Below are 25,311 nucleotides of genomic sequence, written 5' to 3'. Positions count from 1 at the left end.
TTTTTTTCTGATGTGGAGTTCAGCTCCATAGAAAATACTGTGTAGAGTACGGCTCTCATACTACATGAAGGGTGGTAAGATTGGTCTGTGATCTTTCATTTTCCAAAGACTATAGTCTGATGTGTGTATGAGCCTTTAGTCTTGGGGCAGGCAGTCACACGGCGTGCAGGCAGAGATGCTGTGTGTGGGGACTGACTTACTCTTCGGGCAGGCATGACCATGCTTTGCAGACCAGGCATCCGTGGTCAGATGGACCCTTGACCAAACACTGTGTGCTAGAGATGTCACCACTTGCCTTTCAACATCATGGTACAGTTTAGGTATCGCCTTTTTTTTAAGAAATAATTGTGGCATGGTATCTTACACTGTCGTGTGTAGCTTTGCTTTTGTGTGCTGCTTTTCCATCCTCAAGTGGTCATCCCATTGCAGTTTGTGCTTTGCAATCATGTGCCTTCATAAGGTAGTTGTCCCTACGTAGGTCTTGGTCTTCCCACGGCTCAATTTTCAGTGGCAGAGAGTACAGATGGCATTGCTCTCATCTGAGGCAGACACACAAAAAAAAATTTCCACACTGCTGAGCCCTGTGATGATGGCACTTTGGTGATGGCTGCCGACGCAGTGTTAAGTGGGGTGCCAGAATCAGAGCAGGAGGAGGAAGATATGTCACGCTTCCATGCGGAAGCTGAGGAAGATGAGGTGTTTTGTGTTAAATAGTCAACTACGTCCTGACAATATTGGGAGTTGATGGCACGTGCCTTCTTCTGAACACTGTACTTTGGTCGAGGGCCGCATGAAATCACGACAGCGCGACCTTAAACACACCTGCCAGGTGGCCTGCCTCTGGCTCTGCCTCTTGTTTTGGCCATATTGGGAGGGGGGGGGGGGATGAAGTGAAAGGTATGCACTGACTTCACTAATACAATGTACGGTTACACAGGTGCAGTGAACAGGTTGCAGTGACTGCTGGTACAACAATGTGCCGTTACACAGGTGCAGTGAACAGGTTGCAGTTACTGCTGGTAAAACAATGTGCGGTTACACAGGTGCAGTTAACAGGTATGCACGGACTGGTATATAAAACAGCGTGCGGTCACACATGTGCAGTGAACAGGTATGCAGTGACTGGTATTACAAATGTGCAGCTGTCTCACACACACACAGGTACCATGAACAGGCGCAGTGACACTGCATGCGATCACATAGGTAGGTAGGTGCACTAAACAACAAGAGGTGGGTATGCAGTGATTGGTATTACAAATGTGCAGCTGCCTATCACACACACACACACAGTCACTGAATGTGCTGGGCCTGGCAGTGGCACAGTAGGAATTACCAAGGCTGTATATGCAACACAAGTGTCTGTGGGACACACACACACACACACACACACACACAAAAAAAATAGATCACAAGAACAACATTAGCTCTCAAAAGAGCTGTTGAGGATGAGGAGTGCTTTTTAGCAATAAGATCAAGAAGGAGCAACCTAGCCCACATGTCTCTGGAGGAGGGGGGCCGAGGACAGGGACAGAAGACAGCCTCTGGCCCCCCTCCCTGCGCACTAACGCGGCTGAAACAGAGCGTGAAGGGGAGAGCAGGCATCCAATCACAGCACAGAGAGGTGAGTGACAGAGGCTTCAGCTAATCAGGCTGATACAGCATAGCATGTCACTTCTCTTTTGCGTCTGTGTTAGTCTGCGTACCATCTTAGAACCTGGGATCATGGGGAGAGAAGGAGCACAGTAAGATTGATTTTAAAGCTTGGATTTGCCTGGTTAGCATCCTCTTGACTATTGTAACAGCCTGCACTAGAAAATTAATTTTGTATTTAATGCCTAACAGTAACTCTAAGTGTCAGGTCCCGGCTTGATGACGTCATCAAGCCGCGACCCGGAACTTAGTGGCGGTGCGAGTGGGCATGCCGGCCAGAGCGAAGGGGGCTAGAGCTGCTCATCGCTGGAGCATGGGAGGTGAGTAGAGGTTGCTGGCTACACTGAGGACACCATGTCCAGCTATCTATAGTGGGGATCTGGCTGCCTGACCCCAACAAATGCACCCCCCCCCCTTCCCCGCATGTAAAATGGCCTGGTCCTGAAGGGTGTTTAGGCAGCCGGTCCCCAAAGGTTAAATAGATGAAAAAGAGCATTAGGGAAATAGGTCAGTGTTACAACTCAGCATTCTTATGCATATCTTGAAAAAAACAGAGTAAGCCTTGTACAGACATATAACGCATGATGCCTGATGGGGATCGGGACCTGATCCCTCGTAAAACATTGTAGGGCAAAGGCTGTACAGACGCATTGCTAGTCTGAAGTCCTGCGCTGTGCTCTGTTGCTATGCAGTGGTTGGAGGGGTGACATCACATGGTGGGAGGTGTAAGTGAGGAGAACAATGCGTTTGGCTATTGCTTGGCCAATTGGGTCAGGGGCCGACGACCACATGCTAGATTCCTGGTAGAAGCAGTCCTTATCGGATGCCTTGGCCGAGTTTCATCTGGCGTGTGTACGGAGTTTTAGGCTGGATTTGCCCATCCAGCAATCCATTAGCGGAGTTTATATTCTCTCACACATACCATTAGCCACTCGCTCACGGAGAACATGTAAACATCATCTCATCATCAACATCAAATCTTCCTATGAAGTCTTTATTAGGCCTACGGGGGCCTCCCCGCGGCTCGATATCAAAGTCACCATCAAAGAGAATCATTAAACACTCTGGAGATGAATGACTTCGTATGTGGCAACTAACATCTCCGCCACACTCCGTAGTGCATTCTGGGGATTTCATCTCAAGACAAAGCGCAAGGAGCTACAGTGCAGAATGTCCTGCAGTGACTCATCGTACATCAGCTATCAGACATTTAGTGCAGGTAACACCGGGGAGGAAGTGTCTGCTAAATCTCCATCGAATTTACAGAAGGAAAGAAAACATATAGAAGAATGCAGAAACAAATACCAAAACTGTCTATCCGGTCACATAGATTTATCTGTAAGGCAAAGTGCAGGAACCTATAACAACTACAGTAATTAGATTTCATCATAAATTCAAAAATCAATTCTTTATTTTTATCTGGTAAACAAGTAATAAGGATGCTAATCAGGCAATCCAAAAGTTAAAATCACTATTTTAACTTTTCTTGTTGATAAATGATCATTCCCCAGTTTACCTGACTTATTTGGTACACACAAAATTTGGTACACAAAAAGGAAGTTGCAGGGCATGCTGGGTTGTCCTTTTTTGCTTCTCTACTTCCCCCTCAGACTTAACTAATGCAGCCTGATTGGCTAAAGCCTCTTTCCTCCCTGTTTTCCCCTTCCACACCTCTGTTCCTCTCTGATTGGCCCATATTTCTCATGCTGAGACAAAGCACTTTCTATAGTGGAGGGCCGGCAATGCATACACAATCAGACAGAGGAAATGACATCAGGATTGGCTTCAAAATAGAAATGCTAAAAAGGATTTTGTCTTTTTTTACTGTAGAAAAATCACTTAAAATCAAAACGTGGACAGTGCAATACATATGTTATGTAGATAGAGCCAGTATTTATCTACTTATATATATTTTTTTCTGAGATAGTATGGCTGACAGCTCCTCTTTAAAGGAAACCCAAGGTGAGAGTGATATAGAGGCTGCCATATGTATTTCCTTTTAAGGCTGACCTCAACTCAGAATGTTCTCTCTGCTCTAAAAGATAAGCAACAGCATAATAACCTTTACAGAAAAACATGTCTTTGTTACATCTGATACAAATCCTGCAATAAATCTGCAGTGTGTCTACTTCTTGCTTTCATGGAAGCAGGGAAAGGGTTAACATCCTGTGTTTACAAATTAGCTGCTCTGCCAAGGCAGCCAGCTGACACAGCTGAGAGATCACATTACAGTTGTGATTAGTCACAGATGAGGGGGAATTAGACAGGCTAAACTCTCTAAATACATACAGGGTGCTTTTTTCAATGTTTTCCCTTCTGTCCGGTGCAAGAGTTCAGGTCCTCTTTAAACAATTCAGATTGCCGGGCTGTCCCTCTGATCCGGTGTCTCTAATACTTTTAGAATCTATTTCCACTATGCTCGAAAGCCCGAGTTGAATCTGCAGCGTTTCTCCTCTTGCTAGTGACTTGCCAGATCGCACTGCGTTGCAAATCTGGAGGGCATGCTGCAGATTCCTGAGCTCCGGCTTAACAGCAGAACGGGAGCCATGGCCAAGTGGCCGAAATGGCTGCGGGTCCACATGTAAACCGACCCTTAGCCATGGACCCTGCATAAGCATACAAATCAGGGGCTCTGACTGAAGCCTGACTGGATTAGCACCATGCTAGTTTCAGGGATGTGACTCACACACTATTGATGCCAAGGGATAACCAGGATTGCCAGGCAATTTGCATTAATATGGCAGCCTCCATAATCACTCTCACTTCAGGTTCACTCTAGAGATCTTCTCTATACACAGAGTACCTCTCTGTGATAAGCTGGCTCAGTGGCACAGGTAAAAGCAGAGTACTTCCCTGTGATAGGCTGGCTCAGTGGCACAGGAAGAAGCAGAGTACATCTCTGTGATAGGCTGGCTCAGTGGCATAGGTAGAAGCAGAGTACCTCTCTGTGATAGGCTGGCTCAGTGGCACAGGTAGAAGCAGAGTACGTCCCTGTGATAGGCTGGCTCAGTGGCACAGGTAGAAGCAGAGTACTTCCCTGTGATAGGCTGGCTCAGTGGCATAGGTAGAAGCAGAGTACCTCTCTCTGATAAGCTGGCTTAGTGGCACAGATAGAAGCAGAGTACCTCTCTGTGATAAGCTGGCTCAGTGGCACAGGCAGAAGCAGAGCACCTCTCTGTGATAGGCTGGCTCAGTGGCACAGGTAGAAGCAGAGTACTTCCCTGTGATAGGCTGGCTCAGTGGCACAGGTAGAAGCAGAGTATCTCTCTGTGATAGGCTGGCTCAGTGGCACAGGTAGAAGCAGAGTACCTCTCTGTGATAGGCTGGCTCAGTGGCACAGGTAGAAGCAGAGTACCTCTCTGTGATAGGCTGGCTCAGTGGCACAGGTAGAAGCAGAGTACTTCCCTGTGATAGGCTGGCTCAGTAGCACAGGTAGAAGAAGAGTACCTCTCAGTGATAAGCTGGCTCAGTGGCACAGGTAGAAGCAGAGTACTTCCCTGTGATAGGCTGGCTCAGTGACACAGGTAGAAGCAGAGTATCTCTCTGTGATAGACTGGCTCAGTGGCACAGGTAGAAGCAGAGTACTTCCCTGTGATAGGCTGGCTCAGTGGCACAGGTAGAAGCAGAGTACTTCCCTGTGATAGGCTGGCTCAGTGGCACAGGTAGAAGCAGAGTACTTCCCTGTGATAGGCTGGCTCAGTGGCACAGGTAGAAGCAGAGTACTTCCCTGTGATAGGCTGGCTCAGTGGCACAGGTAGAAGCGGAGTACCTCTGTGATAGGCTGGTTTAGTGGCACAGGTAGAAGCAGAGTACCTCTCTGTGATAGGCTGGCTCAGTGACACAGGTAGAAGCAGAGTATCTCTCTGTGATAGGCTGGCTCAGTGGCACAGGTAGAAGCAGAGTACCTCTCTGTGATAGGCTGGCTCAGTGGCACAGGTAGTAGCAGAGTACCTCTCTGAGATAGGCTGGCTCAGTAGCACAGGTAGAAGCAGAGTACCTCTCTGTGATAGGCTGGCTCAGTGACACAGGTAGAAGCAGAGTACCTCTCTGTGATAGGCTGGCTCAGTGGCACAGGTAGAAGCAGAGTACCTCTCTGTGATAAGCTGGCTCAGTGGCACAGGTAGAAGCAGAGTACTTCCCTGTGATAAGCTGGCTCAGTGACACAGGTAGAAGCAGAGTACTTCCCTGTGATAGGCTGGCTCAGTGGCATAGGTAGAAGCAGAGTACTTCCCTGTGATAGGCTGGCTCAGTGGCACAGGTAGTAGCAGAGTACCTCTCTGTGATAGGCTGGCTCAGTGGTACAGGTAGAAGCAGAGTACTTCTCTGTGATAGGCTGGCTCAGTGGCACAGGTAGAAGCAGAGTACCTCTGTGATAGGCTGGCTCAGTGGCACAGGTAGAAGCAGAGTACCTCTCTGTAATAGGCTGGCTCAGTGGCAGGTAGAAGCAGAGTACCTCTCTGTGATAGGCTGGCTCAGTGGCACAGGTAGAAGCAGCGTACTTCTCTGTGATAGGCTGGCTCAGTGGCACAGGTAGAAGCAGAGTACCTCTGTGATAGGCTGGCTCAGTGGCACAGGTAGAAGCAGAGTACCTCTCTGTAATAGGCTGGCTCAGTGGCACAGGTAGAAGCAGAGGACTTCTCTGTGACAGGCTGGCTCAGTAGCACAGGTAGAAGCAGAGGACCTCTCTGTGATAGGCTGGCTCAGTAGCACAGGTAGAAGCAGAGAACCTCTCCGTTAGGCTAGGTTTCCAATTGTGCGCTGGCATGCGTCTTGCGAGGCATCTCACCGGCACAGCTGCTGCCTCTCGCAGCAGAATCCCTCTAGCCGCGCTATGCGCGTCTATGGGATCCGGACAGTCCCGCACAGAATTATGCTGCAGGGCCTCAGATTTTTCCTCGGCCACGAATTCGGATGGCTTACATACACTTCTATAGGCTGCTGAAATCCATCCGAATTCATGGGTGGGGAATCGGCCCAGATTTGCAGCAGTGGAAACCTAGCCTAAAAGGCTGGCTCAGAGGCACAGGTACGAGCAGAGTAACCCTCAGGCCACACTATGAGGCTCCTCCTACCCATAGATAACAAAATATCTTAGCAGTCTTTGTAAAGGCAGAACACTGCCATGGCAGTTTTCCAGAAAGGGGGCGTGGCTAACCAACAAAACCAGGATTTTATGGCACAGGGGGACAGTTTTTGGAATATATTTTTTCCTGCTACTCTGTTATAACTTCTGCTGCCTGTGCTGATATTGTTGGTTTTATTTTCAGATCGGATAATTTACATGAAATGGGTCTTTTTCAATAAATTAATGAACATGTCTAATTATATATAGCAACCTAAAATGATTCCAACTCTGAAGGTGAAAATTACTTCCAAACATAATTCCATAAGTCCAATAAGTGCCTTCATATATAAAGCATGTGAAATCAGAGACAGGATTTAACAGTCACAATATATAGTATATACAACTATAATAGGTGCTTGCATGTAAAGACCATCATAAAATAATTGGACTTTGAAAATAATGAAATATATGGCACCTCCTAGACAAATAATTACTCATAACAAAAGCTACATAAACACAGCAACAGACCAAGTGAAATGCATATATGATGTCCATGTATTCTGTGTACAGCTAGATTCCCATCGACAGCAAAAAGGACCACTCCAGCCAGTAAATGTGACAGCATTAGTCTATAAATGGTATGGACTTACCGGTATCTATATATCATATAGAGTACCAGTAGCAAGAAAAAGAGCACTAAATACATATTATAGAAGCATGAAGTTCAGGTCTATTACCAACACCAATACCTCATGAATAAATAAATGTGGCAACAGGGCTGTGGAGTCAGTACAACAATCCACCGACTCCGACTCCTTACTCAGTTTAGGATTCCACCGACTCCTCTAATTTGCATATTACAATCTTGTTGATTGAAAGTATGTAACATGAAATTCTTCTCTTAACTGCCGACGCTTAGGAATTTTAAAAGACAACTGAAGTGAGAAGGATATGGAGACTGACATATTTATTCCCTTTAGTCATAGACTAAAACTAGTCCTTGGTAAGAGTACTGTTAAAAAGGTACAGACCGGAACAAAGAACATCTATCAGGCCCTAGGCAATGTAAGTGTGGGTACATGTAAGAGTGATGTGCAGGTACTCTGCAGGGGAATGAGGAGATTCTTCCTCTATTACACATTCTTCATGCACAATCTGAACCAGGTTTATAGGCGATAGACAACACCTCTGTGTTCAATGTGCACAACATTCTCAGTGGATTCCCTGCAGCTCTGTGGGGAGTGCATATGTAGAGTACTACTGTAGAGTACTACTGTGTAACAAAGTAAACCTGAGACAGATGAAATTAAAGTTTTATACATACCTGGGGCTTCCTCCAGCCCTCTTCAGGCTAATCAGTCCCTCACTGTCCTCCTCCGCCACCTGGATCTTCTGCTATGAGTCCAGGTACTTGAGCCAGTCTGGCGTAGTGCGCATGCACACACTCTGCCGCCGGGAGTGTACTACACCAGCGCAGCACTATTGCGCAGGTGCAGAATGCTCCTGGCTGTGGAAGCGGCATGTGGCCGGACTGCGCTGACTGGCTGAATTACCAGGACTCATAGCAGAAGATCCAGATGGCGGAGGAGGACAGCGAGGGACTGATTGGCCTGAAGGGGGCTGGAGGAAGCCCCAGGTATGTATAAAACTTTTCTTTTCATCCGTCGCAGGTACCATTTAATACGTAGTCACCAAACCAAATTTTAACAACATATCAAATTATTTGATTTCATGAGCAAGGAGCAAATACATTTGCATAAACCAGCATCAATGCAGAATTATTTCCATCTCATTGACCATCTCTATTAGTGACACAGCTACACATCAGGCTTTATTCTTACAGCATAGATGTTGTTTAGTATATACAGTATAAGATTCCTGTGTACACATCATATATACAGTCACAATCAGATGTGTATATCTGACTTTCAAAATATGGGGACTGCTTTATTGAAGCAGCACAAGTAACTAATTTTGATTGGTTTATTTCATTTTTGTGGACTAAGCACAGCTATTACTGTATGAATAAATTATTTATGATGACTATTATCTGAGAAATAGAACATTTTATCATATTTTCTATTTTAATTACAGTTTAAATTCATTAGGAGTCGGAGTCGGTGCATTTTCCTCGACTCCAGGCACCCAAAATTGCCCCGACTCCGACTCCACAGCCCTGTGTGGCAATATATATAAAAACACACAAATAATAAAAAAATTGAAACCAGCAACAAGTTAAAGTAAGTGTATTAGTCATATACATATATTCACTGTCGTCAATCTTAATAGTATGTGAGACAGTATAAAAAAAGGGTTTGTATTAGCATCAACAGCAATAGCATGGAAGTAATAATAACAAGAAAAACAGGTAAAAAGTAAAAATAACGAGATCCTTGTAAACTAATAAATTGTATACTACTTTAGGAAAAAAAATATACAGTATATTAAAGTGAACCAGAGACGAAGCCCCTCATGTATTTTACCATATAGTTCACTGGGAACATTAGGCCCCATCTACACGATACGAATCCCGATCGGACACGTCAGATTTAATCGGATTGTAAATAGAATCGTAATCGAATTGCACAAAGAATCGTATCGTGTAGATTGGGCTTTAGAGAAAACAGCTACCATGCTTTCTGTTTCATTCTGCACTGCACAGCTTGTTTCTTATCAGCCCTGATAAAATCCCCGACTGAGCATTCAGTCTGGCTTTGCTATAATGACTCAGCAATAATGATTCCTGAGCAGAGCCAGCAGGGGGCAGGCTTGGACTTGAAAAAACATGAGAGAACACAGACTGAGCTATAAATATTCCTGAGCAAAGCCAGACTGAATGCTCAGTCGGGGATTTTATCAGGGCTGATAAGAAACAAGCTGTGCAGTGCAGAATGAAACAGAAAGCAAGGTAGGTGTTTTCTCTGATGTTCCCACTGATATATACGGTAAAATACATGAGGGTGCTTCATCTCTGGTTCCCTTTAAATAGGGCCATCCTTATATAAGCTTTGGACTGAAAACACAACTGGCAAGGAGAAGAATATTGTTTAAAATACACCTCTAGGAATAGTGAAGTCAAGCATTTAGATACCTCAGTAGAGGCTACACCCCTCCCCCCCCATTTCTCCATTCCAATGCTGGAACCCCCAAGGTGCACGGTACTCTTGAGTGAAAAAGCCAGGCTCGTTCAGCTCCATGCTGGTGCACAGGCGAGAGCTGTCTGCATCTGCACAGTGTGGCCAAGCTCTGCTTGCGGGGGACTCAGCACTGGAACCGCGATCAGGGGGGCGACGAGGGAAGGATCTAGAGACTTTCCTTTACCGAGGTAAGTACCCTAATGGGGCACTTTTTTCCCTTTCAGGTTCCCTTTAAAATGGACCTGAACCTTTGCACAGGACAGAAAGAAAACAGAGAAATGCAGCATGTATGTATTTAGAGAGTTTAGCCTGTCTAACCCCCCCTCATCTGTGTCTAATCACAACTGATCTCTCAAGCTGTGTCCGCTGGCTGCCACGGCACATCAGCTAATTAAACACAGGATGTTAACCCCATGTCTGCTTCCATGGAAGCAGGAAGTAGACACACTGCCAATTTATTGCAGAATTTCTATCAGTGGTAACAAAGAAACGTTTTTCTGCAAAATGCTTATTATGCTGTTGCTTGTCTTTTAGAGCAGAGAGGACATTCTGAGTTCAGGACCGCTTAAAAGTTTGAAAGCCCACCAGCTACAGTTTGACTCCCCCCTCCCCCCATCTACCTAACAAGAAGAGGATTGTTATGAGTAAGTATGATAGCACTACATATTATTACTATGCCTCGTACAACAAGGTATACGCCTGGTGCTACTACAAATACCAGTGCTACTATCAACACCTCCACTACTAGTAATGCTGCTACTATTACTACCAATACTACCCCTACTGCTACTATTACTACTACAACTACTACTACTAATAATAATAATAATAATAATACAAACACATTCAGCATCAGTATATCCCATTGTAAATAAAAATGTAGCACATTAGAGTTGGGCTGACAACATCTTGTTAACAAGGAGCCGTGGAGGGGGGTTGTGATATACCCTCTAATATGGGCTGCATGGTGGCGTAATGGATAGCACTCTTACAGTGCTGGGTCCACAGTTTGAATCCCAAAAGGGGAACTATCTAAGTCTGTGAAAGTATCCTTTGGACACTCCAGATTTCTTCTACATGTCAAAAACATACAGATAGGCTAATTGGCTTCCCCCTAAATTGGTCCTAGACTATGATGGACATATGACTATGGTAGGGATTAGATTGTGAGCTTCTCTGTGAACAGTAAGCAACATGACTGTGTACTCTGTAAAGTGCTGCAGAAGATGCCAGTGCAATATAAATACATAATAATAATAATAATATGGAAGGACATTAGGCTAGGACTATGGTAGGGTTAGATTGTGAGCTCCTCTGAGGACTGCCAGTGACATGACCATGTACTCTGTAATGTGCTGCAGAAGAGGTCAGTGCTATATAAATACATAATAATAATAATATGGTAGGACATTAGGCTAGGACTATGGTATGATTAGATTGTGAGCTCCTCTGAGGGCAGTCAGTGACATGACTATGTACTCTGTAAAGTGCTGCAGAAGATGCCAGTGCAATATAAATACATAATAATAATAATATGGTCGGACATTAGGCTAGGACTATGGTAGGGTTAGATTGTGAGCTCCTCTGAGGACAGTCAGCGACATGACCATGTACTCTGTAAAGTGCTGCAGAAGAGGTCAGTGCTATATAAATACATAATAATAATAATATGGTAGGACATTAGGCTAGGACTATGGTAGGGTTAGATTGTGTGCTCCTCTGAGGACAGTCAGCGACATGACCATGTACTCTGTAAAGTGCTGCAGAAGATGCCAGTGCAATATAAATACATAGGAATAATAATATGGTAGGGCATATATAAATACTACCACTTCTCTAAGATAACCCCCAAAACATATGTTAGGCTTGGGTTCACCACATGAGACTGACAAGGGCGATGTGGTTACTAGATATAAATACTGGACCCCAATATAACACTACTAGATATACTAGATAGTAGTATCAACGAAGCCCATTAGTTGGCTACATCTAACAAGGAGGAGAGGCTCGTTATATGTGAGTATTACCCCCATTGATTAGTAATCAGTCCCCCCATCCCTGAGCAGTAGACCACCTGGATGGTGATGAGGGTCGTCATGAATAGATGCCCCCAGCAGGGGCACACAGGTCAGCAAGCAGAGTACAGGAGGGCAGCCATACATGATACACATGCGGGGCCAGCGCTACCATAGAGGCAAAGGGGGCAATTGCCCTAGGGCCCCAGAGCCTGTAGGGGCCCCAAGGTGTCTCCCCCCAACTTAACTGTTGTGCCCCTCCAGTGTCTTTGGCTGAGCCAGGTGGTGTCGGCCCTGCCTCAGGGTCCTTGGGTGGAAATTTAGCTGGAACAAAGTGTCCCTACTGCTGATTTTTGATTGGGGGTGTCTATTGGGGGGGCCCCAGGCTTAATTTTGCCCGGGGCCCCATTGTTACTAGAACCGTACACATCCTATCCATACTGATATCCCCTCTTGTGACGCTGGAGCCCGGTGACATGGTGCCCCCCTCCCGGTATGACTCACCGTGGCTGCGGGCCGCTGGGCCCCTCTGGGGGAGGCAGGTAAGCAGCAGAAGGCAGAGGAGCCTCATCCTGGCGCTAAAGGCCTCAGACTGGACACATGCTGCTGGCACACGCTCACCCCCGGGGGAGACCCCCGCTCCTCCCCTCCCCGGCCGCGCCGATCAGCACCACGGACAGCGGCAGCAGCTGGACAGCTCCGGAGCTGAGCAGAGACTGCGCCCGATAGCCACACCCCTCGGATGCACAACACCGCCCCGCCTGAGATCTCAGCGCAGACTGCGCCTGCTAGCCGCGCCCCCTCCGCTACACGACCCCACCCCGCCTGAGATTTGAGCGCAGACTGCACCCGCTAACCTCGCCCCATCTGCTGCACGACTCCGCCCCGCCTGAGACATGAGCGAAGCTAACCGCGCCTACTCCTTCACATGGCCCCGCCTGCGGCGCTGGACAATCCATGAATGGGCTGCCGAGGAGAACACGCCCTTTAACCGTTTCGTGACCGTCTGTCTCTGCCCTCACCCACCCAGTAGTGTTTTCTCTACCGGCGAGGCGTCTGCGGCTTTAAGGAGCACTTGAAAGGAATCTCCTTCTATAACACGTAACAATTCACCAATAAACAGAGAAGCCCCGCCTCCCCCTTGTGTTCCCTGAAACTGCCCTAGGATCTCACTGATTCCCCTAGGCTCCAGCTATGACGTCACACGGGGCTCCTGGCTGGGGGGGGGGGAGGGGAGGAGGGAGGGAGGTTTAAAGATTCTATTCTACATCCACTATGCAATAGCTTACATACATGACACAATTGGGGATGTGTGGCCATAAGAGCTGCAGGGATTAACGTCTCGTTCACACCTAGGGCGTTTTTTGCGCTTTTTTTCAAACGGCGGCGATTTTCAAACTCGCCCTAAGAACGCTGGTGCAATGATTCTCTATGAATGAATTCACTTCTGAGCGGTTCATTTCCGATCAGTGTTGCCAACCGTCAGTAAATTTACTGACAGTCAGTAAAAAGTCAACAAATGTAGGCTGTCAGTAAAGTCCATGAAAAAAAATTGTGGTGTCAGTAAAAAAACCCTCTCTCTTTCTTAGAAGATCACAGCATAACAGCTTTACTGTAACAATACATGAAATCTACTACACCAAAACCGCTACACAAAACCGCAAAACGCTAGCTGAAACGCTGCAGAAAAATAAGAAAAAGCGTTTCAAAATCTGCTAGCATTTTGCGGATCTGCTAGCGGTTTTTGGTGTGCACCAGGCCTAACTGCTTATCAGTTCCCGTATCACTCTGGAATGTACACTGCTCTAGCTAAAGGTGGCGATACATCCGTAGACTTGGCGGCCGGTCAACCATCAGATAAGACCATTATTATTGATATTATAAAAATCGGTGCCATCAAGAGCATGCCTAGTTAACAATAAAACCAATGTCGGGCCGAAATCGGTTGCATATATCGATCGTAGGTATCAATCGCACATGCTGGAAAATCTAAGGTTGGCATGCTCTATAAGGTGTGCAGCGGTAAGGGCTGCGACTATCGAGAACAAATGTGAAGGAAACCCCCTGGTTGCATCCCCCAAATGTAAATGTATCAAAGTCCCCCCCCCCCCCCCCCCAATCCAGATGCCGTGCAGGGTCGGACTGGGACACTGGGGGCCCACACATCCCATGATTGCTGTGAAAAAAGGGCGTGACCATGCATCGGAAGGTGGGCGTGGTCATGATGTATTATGGACAGGGCCAAATGTACATGATCTTAGCAGCATTGTAATTCAGAGACACTGCTGCCTAGCAAAACTTTGCATAGAGTCCTCTCCTTCAATATAAAGTAATGTCCTACTTTGCAGAGGTTGCGACCGCAGAGGTTGCAATCGCATCGGGGCCCTTGGGCCAAAAGGGCCCCGAAGGGCCCTCCCTCAACTACAGTATTACCTCTCTATTGGTCCTGTGCTCATAATAACCATTTCTATAGATACTTTGAACAGTGGTAATCATTAACAAGCTGTTTCCCATCCCCTTCTTGCACCTCTGACACTGTAGTTATCATTGGCAGGTTTTGGTGGGTCGTATCAATTGTTATGTATAGAGTGCTTGGGGGTAATCAGTAACAAGCTGTTTCCCATCCCCTTCTTGCACCTCTGACACTGTAGTTGCCATTGGCAGGTTTTGGTGCGTCGTATCAATTGTTATGTATAGAGTGCTTGGGGGACCCCATTGTAAAATTTGCATCGAGGCCTACAGCTCCTTAGCTACGCCACTGCTCTCAGCATGAGTGATTACAGCACTGAGGAGAGAATTTTTGTGCTGCAGGCAGCAATTGGAGCTCTGTCAGACAAGGAGGGGGGGGGGCCACCAGAGACCTGGAGGCGGGGCCCACCGTGGGAAAAAACTGTACTACTGTGGCCCAGTCCGACACCTGTCCTGTGTCCGCCACTGCACTCTTCTTCCTCATTCGCGCCCCACGTGGTTGCTGGTGTATTGCACGTGGGGCACATGTGTGATATCTTTCATTGAATTTCAATAATATTAGATGTCAGTAAAAAAAAAGTGTTCTGTCAGTAATTTTTTTGTGCTTTGTCAGTAAAAATGTATTTCCGAGGTTGGCAACACTGTTTCCGATCCGCTCAGTGAAGCGCTGCTTGGGCCATTTTTTAGGCTCAATGGAAGGTATAGGAAAAACGCAAAATGCTCCTAAATTCGCTTTGGCAAGGGATGGCGTGAGCATTTAAAAAAAAAAAAAAAATACATTGTATTTATTGTTTCTCCTCTGGATCAAAAGACAGAAGCGCTCTGCAAAAGTGCTTACTAAAACACCCACAAAAATGAACGAACGCGTAGAAAATCGGCGGAAAACGTTTTAAGAAAATGCGGGGAAGACAAGCCTACCGCAGACGGACACGCGATTTGAACAAGGCCTCAGTCCCCTATACTCTCCTAGTGGTTTGGTTCACCCCAAGCTGCTTGGCTATTCTGTTGTACTGGTCCAAGACCTATGGCTTGAAGAGCAGAGTAAACAAGCTTGGCAGTTGCCTGAGCTTTTATTGCCACATCATGCAGTACTTAATCTGGCTGGTGCATGGTTGCCTGGTGCTGGCAGTGGGCACCGGGTGGCGCACAATCGTTTTGTTGTAATCAGACCTTCTTCTGAGTCAATGGTTTTCAACATTGTGGGATTCTCAAAACTCCCAAATCACTTAAAAAAGCGCTCTAGTGTTCCCCGTGCCTTAATGAGCCCTTTTATGCTTAGAATAGCCTGTCCCTTTAATTCATGCACAAGACTGTTGTCCTACATTCCACCCACTGACTTCAATATCCAGTAACCATAGTAATCTAATCTCGGCGTCCATTACACAATCTCCAATGCATGACCCTCATTAGTGAGTGAGAGAGATCCATCTCCTGGCCATGTAAATGCATGGCTGAACTGATTATCAGTCGCATCTCTCTGTCTTCTCCAGGCTCAGCTTCTCAGGCACAGTTCTGTGATTGATAGGATTTTTTTCTCCCATAGGCTTTCCCAGCTAATGAGAGTTCAATGCAAAGTGCAAAACCCAGTAACCTATAGCAACCAACTACAGCAGTAACCTATAGCATCTATCACAGCAGTAACCTATAGCAACCAATCACAGCAGTAACCTATAGCAATAGGTCACAACTCTATGGCTTCTTTTCCACGGACTGTTGATAGGCAGTGAAATGCCTCTCAAACTCTCACAGCTGCCTGGTAACTGCTTGCTCACTGCTGCCTGGTAACTGCTTGCTGAGCACACAGCTCAACAGTCCGTGAAAAAGAGGCCTATGGCCTCTTGCACACTGCATGCATTTCCGATTTTTAATCGGTTTTTACCTCCAATTCCGATTTGTAATCTTTATTGCATGCTGCGTTTTTTGATCCGTTTTTCTGTTGAATGTATTCAGGGAAAGTCGGAATTGAAAATCGGAAACAAAATCGGAATCAGAAAACAGATTTGCAGTGTGCAGGGTGCCTATGTCCCCAAAAAGTTGTGATACTGTGTGAAATGCTAACAAAGACCATGTCTGGAAAATGTAAACCATATACAGCAAGGAAATTAACCACTTTACCCCCGCGCGTACGGATTTCTCCGCCCCTTTTTCCATCCTTTCACCCCCAGGGACGGAGAAATCCGTACTCTGCGCCCTCCCGCCGCTGTCCGCGCTCCCGCTTGTAAACACGCCGCCCGCCGCTAGTAAACACGCCGCCGCCCGCTCGCCCAGAGATCAACGAACATAAAATCCATTCCCGTTCGTTGATCTCAGCCCCGCAATGATCTGCTGCCGCTCGGCTGAGCAGCGCGATCATTGTGAAAAATAACAAAGTCCCAGCCTCTTTCTACTTCCTGCAAGCGTCCGGAAGGACGCTTGCAGGTCGCCTGAAACAAATTTGTAATGTTGCCATCTTGTGGCCAAATAGTAAAACTACACCCTAACCATTTTTTACACACAAATAAACTTGTTTTACACAAAAAAATTAACTCCTTACCTCCCACACTCCCCAATTTTTTTTTTTATGTAATTAAAAAAAAAAAAAAAATTTACAATTTAAAAAAAATACATAAATAGTTACCTTAGGGACTGAACTTTTTAAATATTTATGTCAAGAGGGTATAACACTGTTACTTTATAAACTATGGGCTTGTAATTAGGGATGGACGCAAAACTGAAAAAAATGCACCTTTATTTCCAACTAAAATATTGGCGGCAAACATTGTGATAGGGACATAATTTAAACGGTTTTATAACCGGGATAAATAGGCATATACATTTAATGGGTTTTAATTACAGTAGCATGCATTATTTAAAAACTATAAAGGCCGAAAACTGAAAAATAATAAATTTTTTCCCACATTTTTTCCTATTTTCCCATTAAAACACATTTAGAATAAAATTATTCTTGGCATAATGTCCCACCTAAAGAAAGCCTAATTGGTGGCGAAAAAAAACAAGATATAGTTCATTTCATTGCGATAAGTAATGATAAAATTATAGACGAATGAATGGAAGGAGCGCTGAAAGGTGAAAATTGCTCTGGTGGTCAGGGGGTAAAACCCCTCAGTTGGGAAGTGGTTAAGCCATGGATCAAAAAAAAAAAAGAAAAAAAAAGGGTTCTTTTCCGTTAGCCGGGCGCATCCACTAGGTGGCGATAAAACTCCACCAGAGTTGTATCTTTCCCTACTATCCATGGCGGCCTGGAGGGGGAATAGTAATTAACGCCACCTGGTGGTTGCGCGCAGCTAACGGAATAGTACCTAAATCAGTTTTACTTGCCTGGGGCTTCTACCAGCCCCCTGCAGCTGTCCCGTGCCCTCGCAGTCACTCGCAGATCTTCCTGTCCCCCGCCGCCAGCTAGTTTAGTTTTCGATGACAGGCCTGGCCACACGTAGCCTTCTTCGCATTCCCATCTGTAATAGCGCATAGAAGGAGAAGCGTCAGTCAGTAAAAACAAAAGGGTACTTATCCGTTAGCCGAGCGCATCCGGCAGGTGGCGCTAATTACTATTCCCCCTCCAGGCCGACATGGATATTAGGGAAAGATGTAACTCTGGTGGAGTTTTGTCGCCACCTGCCGGATGCGCTCGGCTAATGGATAAGTACCAACAAAAGTAAAAAAACGTCAGTAAAAACCAAACCAACTGGCGGTGTGGGACAGGAGGATGCTGTAGTGACTGCGAGGGCATGGGACGGCTGCAGGGGGCTGGTAGAAGCCCTAGGTGAATAAAACTGTTTTTTTTTTATCTATGGCTTAAAGGGATACTTAAATGAAAATAAAAAAATGATTTTTACTCACCTGGGGCTTCCCTCAGCCCCCTGCAGCTGTCCGGTGCCCTCGCCATCTCCCTCCGATCCTTCTGTCCCCGCCGGCGGCTACTTCCGGGTTCGGCGACAGCCGCCGACAGGCTGGGAACGCGAGTGATTCTTCACATTCCCAGCCACAAAATATCGCCCCCTATGCTGCTATTGCCTTCTTGCCGCAATAGCAGCATAGGGGGCGATATATTGCGGCTGGGAACGCGTTCCCAGCCTGTAGGCGGCTGTCGCCGAACCCGGAAGTGGTCGCCGCCGGGGACAGAAGGATTGGAGCGAGGCTGCGAGGGCACCAGACAGCTGCAGGGGGCCGAGGGAAGCCCCAGGTGAGTAAAAATCATTTTTTTATTTTCACTTAAGTTGCCCTTTAAGCATCCCTTTAAAACTGCATGCATTTTTTTTCAATCACAAAGCCTTTTTAAAAATAATGAAAACCGTTATGAACTGTACACAGTGGCGCGATGTGATTTTAGAAAATCGCAATTGCATTGACTGCAGATCTTTTTGAGTGCTGCATTTGAAAAAAAGAAAAAAAAAAAAAAAAAAAAAAATCACATGCAAAAAATTGCATTGCGTTTTTTTTTTTTTTTTTTTTTTTTTTTTTTTTTAGGTGAAATCCCAGGAGACCTTGCAACTGCCTGTTTAAGAGCTTTTAGCCAATCACCAATCACAAGAAAAATGCAAATGCATTTTGCCCATTTTGCATTTTGCCCAGTTATGCAAAAAACGCAAGCAAAAATCCAAACATGCGATTTTAAAAAGTCGCACTGCGATTGCACTTGGCGATTTTCAGTGTGTACAGGTCCTTATTGCATCTGTGAGATACAGAATATCAAGAGAACACTCAAAATCTCAGTGTCTCACCTCCAAGGGAGAGCTTGATGTGCAATGTAATGATTGCAATAAGTATTTGATACCCTATCATCCAGCAACATTTCTGACTCCCAGGTGTCTTCACTGTATGCAGGTAACGAGCTGCAATTAGGCACACCCTCTGTGAGGCCTCTTTTCCATGGACTGTTGATAGGCAGTGAAATGCCTCTCAAACTCTCACAACTTCTCACTGCTGCCTGGTAACTGCTCACTGCCGCTTGGTAACTGTGTGCTGAGCACAAAGCTCAACAGTCCGTGGAAAGGAGGCTTAAGGGAGTGCTCCTAATCCCAGATTGTTATAGGATCTGTATAAAAAGACACTTGTCCACAGACGGAATCAATCTCTCAGATTCCAAACTAGCCACCATGGCCAAGACTAAGGCCTCTTTTCCACGGACAGTTGATAGGCAGTGAAATGCCTCTCAAACACTCACAACTGCCTTTTAACTGCTTGCTGAGCACACAGCTCAATTGTCCGTGGAAAAGAGCCCTAAAAAACTTTTCAAGGATATCTGGGACAAGATTGTAGGCCTGCAAAAGGCTAACCTGAGCTACAAGACTTTCGCCAAGCAGCTTGGTGAGAAGGTGACAACAGCTGGTGTGATCACTTGCAGATGGAAGAAATGCAAAATAACTGTCACTCTCCCTCTGTCTGGGGCTCCATGCTAGCTCTCACCTCATGGAGTTGTAATTATCATGAGAACGGTGACAAAGCAGCCAAGAACTACACGGGCGGAACGTGTCAATGATCTCAGGGCAGCTGGGACCATAGTCACCAAGAACAAATTGGTAACCCTCTATGGCGTGAAGGACAAGTCTTGCAGAGCCCGCAAGCTCCTCCTGCTCAGGACAGCACATGTACAGGCCCATCTGCAGTGTGCCAATGCACATCTGAATGATCAAGAGGAGAACTGGGTGAAAGTGTTGTGGACAGAGAAGACCAAAATTTAGCTCTTTGGCATCAGACCCCAAGAACACCATCCACATGGCCAAACACGGAGCTGGACACATTATGCTTTGGGGATGTTTTTCTGCTAAAAGGACAGCAGACAGGACACCTTCACCACATGCAAGGGACAATGAATGGGGCCATGAATTGTTAAATCTTGGGTGAGAATCTCCTTCCCTCAGCCAGGGCATTGAAAATGGGTGGTGGATGGGTATACCAGCATGATAATGACCCAAAACACATGGCCGAGGCAGCAAAGGAGTGGTTTAAGTTGACGTCCATGAAGGTCCTAGAGTGGCCTAGCCAGTCTCCAGCTCTTAGGGCTGGAACCCACAGGAGCGCTTTTGGCAGCACTGCGATACGCTAGCAGTTTGCCAAAACGCTGGGCTAATGTTAATGGATGGGGCAACTTCCACAGGAGCGTTTGTATTTCCCAGAAACGCAAACGCAGGACCTGCAGCATTTTGGGAGCGTTCGCGCTTTAATGTAAAGTATTGAAACGCTAGCAGAAACGCTCAGCAAAACCTAAACTGAGCGGTTTTGCTAGCGTTTTGCAGTTCAGCACACTGTAACAAAATTAAAAATAATTCACAGGACCAATTAGGATAAAAACGCAAAACGCTACGCACCCGCTGGGCAAAAAAATACAATCTTGCAAAACACGACCAAAAACGCGCATGAATCCGCTTGCAAACCGCTCAGACAAAACGCTAGCGGTTGCGTTTTGCGTTTGCTGATTTCAGTGGGTTCCAGGCCTGATGCTAATAGGAAATCTGTGGAAGGAGTTGTAGGTTCAAGTTGGCAAACATCAGCCTAGAAACGTGACCGACTTGGAGAGGATCAGGAGTGGACCTAAATCTCTCCTGAGATGTGTGTAAACCTGGTGGCCAACTACAAGAAACCGCTGACCTCTGTGACTGCCCACAGGGGATTTGCCACCAAGCCCTAAGTCATCTTTTTATAGGGGATCAAATACTTATGTCATTCATTACAATGCAAACTCTGGCTTTGAGGCTCTGGGTTTTGTTTTTGAAGGTTCTTTTGTGGTTATTTTGTCTCTCACGGCTATAATAAACCTTCCATTAAAATTACAGACTGGTCATTTCCCTTCAACAAGCATGCAGATCAGGTGCTCTGACTGAAGTCAGACTGGATTAGCTGCATGCTTGTTTCAGGTGTGTGGTTCAGCCACTACTGCACCTAAAGAGATCAGCAGGGCAGACAGGCAACTGGTATTGTTTAAAAGGAAAAATATCCATATCCCTCTCAGTTTAGGTTCCCTTTAAAATAATACCAGTTGCCGGTCTGACTCTCCTGCTGATACGTTTAGCCACAGCCCCTCAACAAGCGTGCAGATCAGGTGCTCTGTCTGAAGTCAGACTGGATTAACTGCATGCTTGTTTCAGGTGTGCGATTCAGCCACTATTGCAGCCAAAGAGATCAGCTGGGCTGCCAGGCAATGGTATTGTTTAAAGGAGAACTGTAGTGAGAGGGATATGGAGGCTGCCATATTTATTTCCTTTTAAGCAATACCAGTTGCGTGGCAGCCCTGATGGTCTATTTGCCTAAAGAAGTTTCTGAATCACACCAGAAACCAGCATGCAGCTAATCTTGTCATATCTGTCTAAATTTGTCAGAAACACCTGATCTGCTGCATGCTTGTTCAGGGCCTATGGCTGAAAGTATTAGAGGCAGAGGATTAGCTGAATAGCCAGGCAACTGGTATTGCTTAAAAGGAAATAAATATGGCAGCCTCCATATACCTCTCACTACAGTTCTCCTTTAAGGCCTCTTTTCCACGAACTGTTGTTAGGCAGTGAAATGCCTCTCAAAGTCTCACAACTGCTCACTGCTGCCTGGTAACTGCTTGTCGCTGCCTGGTAACTACTCACTGCTGCCTGGCAACTGCTTGCTGAGCACACAGCTGAACAGTTCGTAGAAAAGAGACCTAAAAGGAAACATCCATATTCCTCTCAGTTAAGGTTCCCTTTAAAGCAATACCAGTTGCCTGGCTGTCCTGCTGATCCTTTGCCTCTAATACTTCTAGCCATCGCCGCTGAACAAGCATGCAGCAGATCAGGTGTTTCTGACATTGTCATACCTGACAAGATTAGCTGCATGCTTGTTTCTGGCATGATTCAGACACTACTGCAGCCAAATAATTCAGCAGGGCTGCCAGGCAACTGGTATTGTTTAAAAGGAAATAAACATGTCAGCCTCCATATCTCTCTCACCTCAGGTTCCCTTTAAATTATTATTTGCAAATCATCACATTCTGTAGCATCTTCTATATTTCCAAATGACTTCCAGCTCCAATGACTTTAGTAAATGAGGCCCAATTATGTGCTGCCATGGGGGTCCCCAATGCACTTAAAGCCACCTACCCCCCCCCCCCCCCCCCTTCTGAATTACGGGTGAGAAAACAGAACATCTCCTCTCCAGCTTATAAATGGGTTTACTTTATTTATTTGATGTCAGCGGCTGTTCTATAGCATTCCTGGTTAACAGCACCATGTATTTTTTATAATAATCATCATTGAAGCGCGGGACTCCAGGGACGCAGGGAGGGCTCCGCAGCGTAATTAATGGTGAGCGAGTGGCTTCCAGTTAGAGATATTTGCGCCAACCGTGGAGTGTGACAGGCCTGAAGAGGTAGCCGTTATGACAGCGCGTCCTTTGGGGATAATTCCACAAACTGGGTGACATTTCATCCATAGTAACAAACAGGAGATAACGCCAGTAGCTGGAGGCCTGCATTAAACAGATGCGCGTCAGGCCTGGAAACGCAGAACTGAAATCCTGTCAAAGACAACTTCAGTACTTTTGGTAGAAGCAGGAGTGGGATGTGTGTAACTAGCAGCCAAAGCCATTTGGTCATTTATTCAAAGGATTGCTGCAGAAAACATTTTCACTAGGACCTATTATTGTTCATGTAATCACAACAAAGCAATATTCTTACTGTGTGCCGGATCAGAGTTTATTCAAGACTAAATTAGGCCCTAGGCAAGGGTTTGACATTGGGGCCCGTATTCAGTTCCCTTTTCTCTTAAAGGGGAACTGAAGTAAGAGGTATGCGGAGGCTGCCATATTTATTTCCTTTTAATCAGTACCAGTTGCCTGGCAGCCCTGCTGATCCTCTACCTCTAATACTATTAACCATAGCCCCTGAACAGGCATGCAGCAGATCAGGTGTTTCAGACTTTAAAGTCAGATCTGACTAGATTAGCTGCATGCTTGTTTCTGGTGTTATTCAGATACTACTGCAGAGAAATAGACCAGCAGGGCTGCCAGGCAACTGGTATTGAGTAAAAGGAAAAAAATATGGCAGCCTCCGTATACCTCTTACTTCAGTTCCCCTTTAAAGTAATCCTGTGCCCTGGGGGAGGGAGAAGGGTGTTGGGAGTACTTACCTCGGGAGGGGGAAAGCCTCTGGATCCTAATGAGGCTCCCCCCTTCCTCCTTACAAAGGCAGCCCCTTAACAGCATGCAGCAATCTTTACCTATTCGCGCTCCTGCGTAGACTCAGTACATACAAGCTTCCCCTTGGGCTGCGTTGGAAAGAGCCCCACTGGGTCCACTCTAGCGCCTCCGCAGGAGCGCAGATAGGTAAATATTACCGCATGCTAAAGGCCCTTCTGCACCTGCACCGCGGGTTTTCTGGGGCTGACAGCACTGCATCCCCGAGGCTGAAGGGGGTGGGGGGGGGAGACACTCATTTGAATCCAGAGGCTTCCCTCTTCTGAGTTAAAGGGAAGGTCTGGGATGATTAAAAAGCAAATATCTACTTACCTCGCCGCAGCTCCGGTGGCGCACGTCGCCATCTATTTGCGCTTCATCATGCGGCTCACTGAGTAGCACTGACGTCATCTGGCCTAAACTACTGAGTCTGCGCAGTACAGCCCGGATGACCTCAGCGCAACTTCATGAGATGCACGCTAAACCAGAGGAGGTATTTTGTGGGGGAGGACTGGAGCTGCGATGAGGGCACAGGACGGCTGCCAGGGGCTGGAGGAAGCCTCAGGTAAGTAGGTTTGCTTTTTAAAGGATACCCGAACTGACATGTGACATAATGAGATAGACATGTGTATGTACAGTGCCTAGCACACAGTAAACTATGCTGTGTTCCTTTTTTTCTTTCTCTGCCTGAAAGAGTTAAATATCAGGTATGTAAGTGGCTGACTCAGTCCTGACTCAGACAAGAAGTGACTACAGTGTGACCCTCACTGATAAGAAATTCCAACTATAAAACACTTTCCTAGCAGAAAATGACTTCTAAGAGCAAGAAAGGGGTAAAAAAAAGGGGAATTTCTTATCAGTAAGGGTCACACTGTAGTCACTTCCTGTCTGAGTCAGGACTGAGTCAGCCACTTGCATACCTTATTTAACTCTTTTAGGCAGAGAAAGAAAAAAACGAACACAGCATAGTTATTTGTGTGCTAGGCACTGTACATACACATGTCTATCTCATCATGTCACATGTCACTTCGGGTATCCTTTAACCACCTCTGATCTTTCCCTTTAAGTACTTCATAGTACCACTTTTTGCAGAGTTCAGGTTTGCTTTAAGGCCTGCGCATGGAGTCTGGCCTTTAATAGCCATATTATTTATTGCATTATTAAAACTGAAAAGATTACAGCTTCTCTTAATACCTGCAGACTGGCGCGGCAGTGAGCGGGTTAATCCAGTTTTATAGCTCTGGCGGGGATTGTGCAATCTGCTGAGGCTGAGCGCTGGCAGATATGGATCCACAACCAATGACGTCACTTACCTGGCAAGACACCAGCAGGAAGCAGGACCAGGGGAAAAGGAATCTAATTTTGGAAGGAATTATCATTTCATCTCCACAGCGACTTTCTAAACAGCTCTTAATGGAATCTCGGCCTTCCTGCGAATTGGTGGTGAGGTTGTTGTGATTTAGCTTCTAGAGCTATGGAGGTGGATAGAAAATGTTTTTCTTAAAGTTCCATTTAAGGCGATATATATATATATATATATACCCCCATGTACACCCCATCACCGACAAGATATAATATATGAGAAGCATTGGCCCGCCTGATTGATTGGTTACGTGTCAATAACACCTGCTTCTCCTTTTGCTAACTGGTGCCAATCGTCTCGTGGGCGGGACCGCAGCACAGTCATTGGTCCAATCACTGCACTCGATCAGTAGCAGTGACCTATATCACCCAATGACAGTGCCCCGGTCCCACCCGCAAGACCATCGGCACCAGTTAGCAAAAGCAGCAGGCAGCTGTGATTGGCCGATCTGGCAGATGCCACCAGTCGAATGAGGACGAG

General features: G+C 46.2%; 1 protein-coding gene across 2 annotated transcripts in view; it reads right to left on the bottom strand.

The window, feature by feature from the left end:
- PTPRN (protein tyrosine phosphatase receptor type N) overlaps positions 1-12,599 on the bottom strand; it is a 160,091-nt gene extending 147,492 nt beyond the window's left edge. Inside the window, exon 1 of one of the 2 annotated variants that reach the window (XM_068246034.1) lies at positions 12,372-12,599. In XM_068246034.1, coding sequence (XP_068102135.1) covers positions 12,372-12,438 — 67 coding nt within the window. In that variant the 5' untranslated portion in view covers positions 12,439-12,599. The remainder of the gene's footprint in view (positions 1-12,371) is intronic. The other variant, XM_068246035.1, reaches the window with a different exon arrangement.
- Positions 12,600-25,311: the final 12,712 nt, after the last annotated feature.

The sequence above is a fragment of the Hyperolius riggenbachi genome, chromosome 7, assembly GCF_040937935.1.
Source record: "Hyperolius riggenbachi isolate aHypRig1 chromosome 7, aHypRig1.pri, whole genome shotgun sequence".
NCBI classification, from domain to species: domain Eukaryota; kingdom Metazoa; phylum Chordata; class Amphibia; order Anura; family Hyperoliidae; genus Hyperolius; species Hyperolius riggenbachi.
The sequence above is the reverse complement of the archived record's forward strand: the minus strand, read 5'-3'. Positions and strand labels throughout refer to the sequence as shown.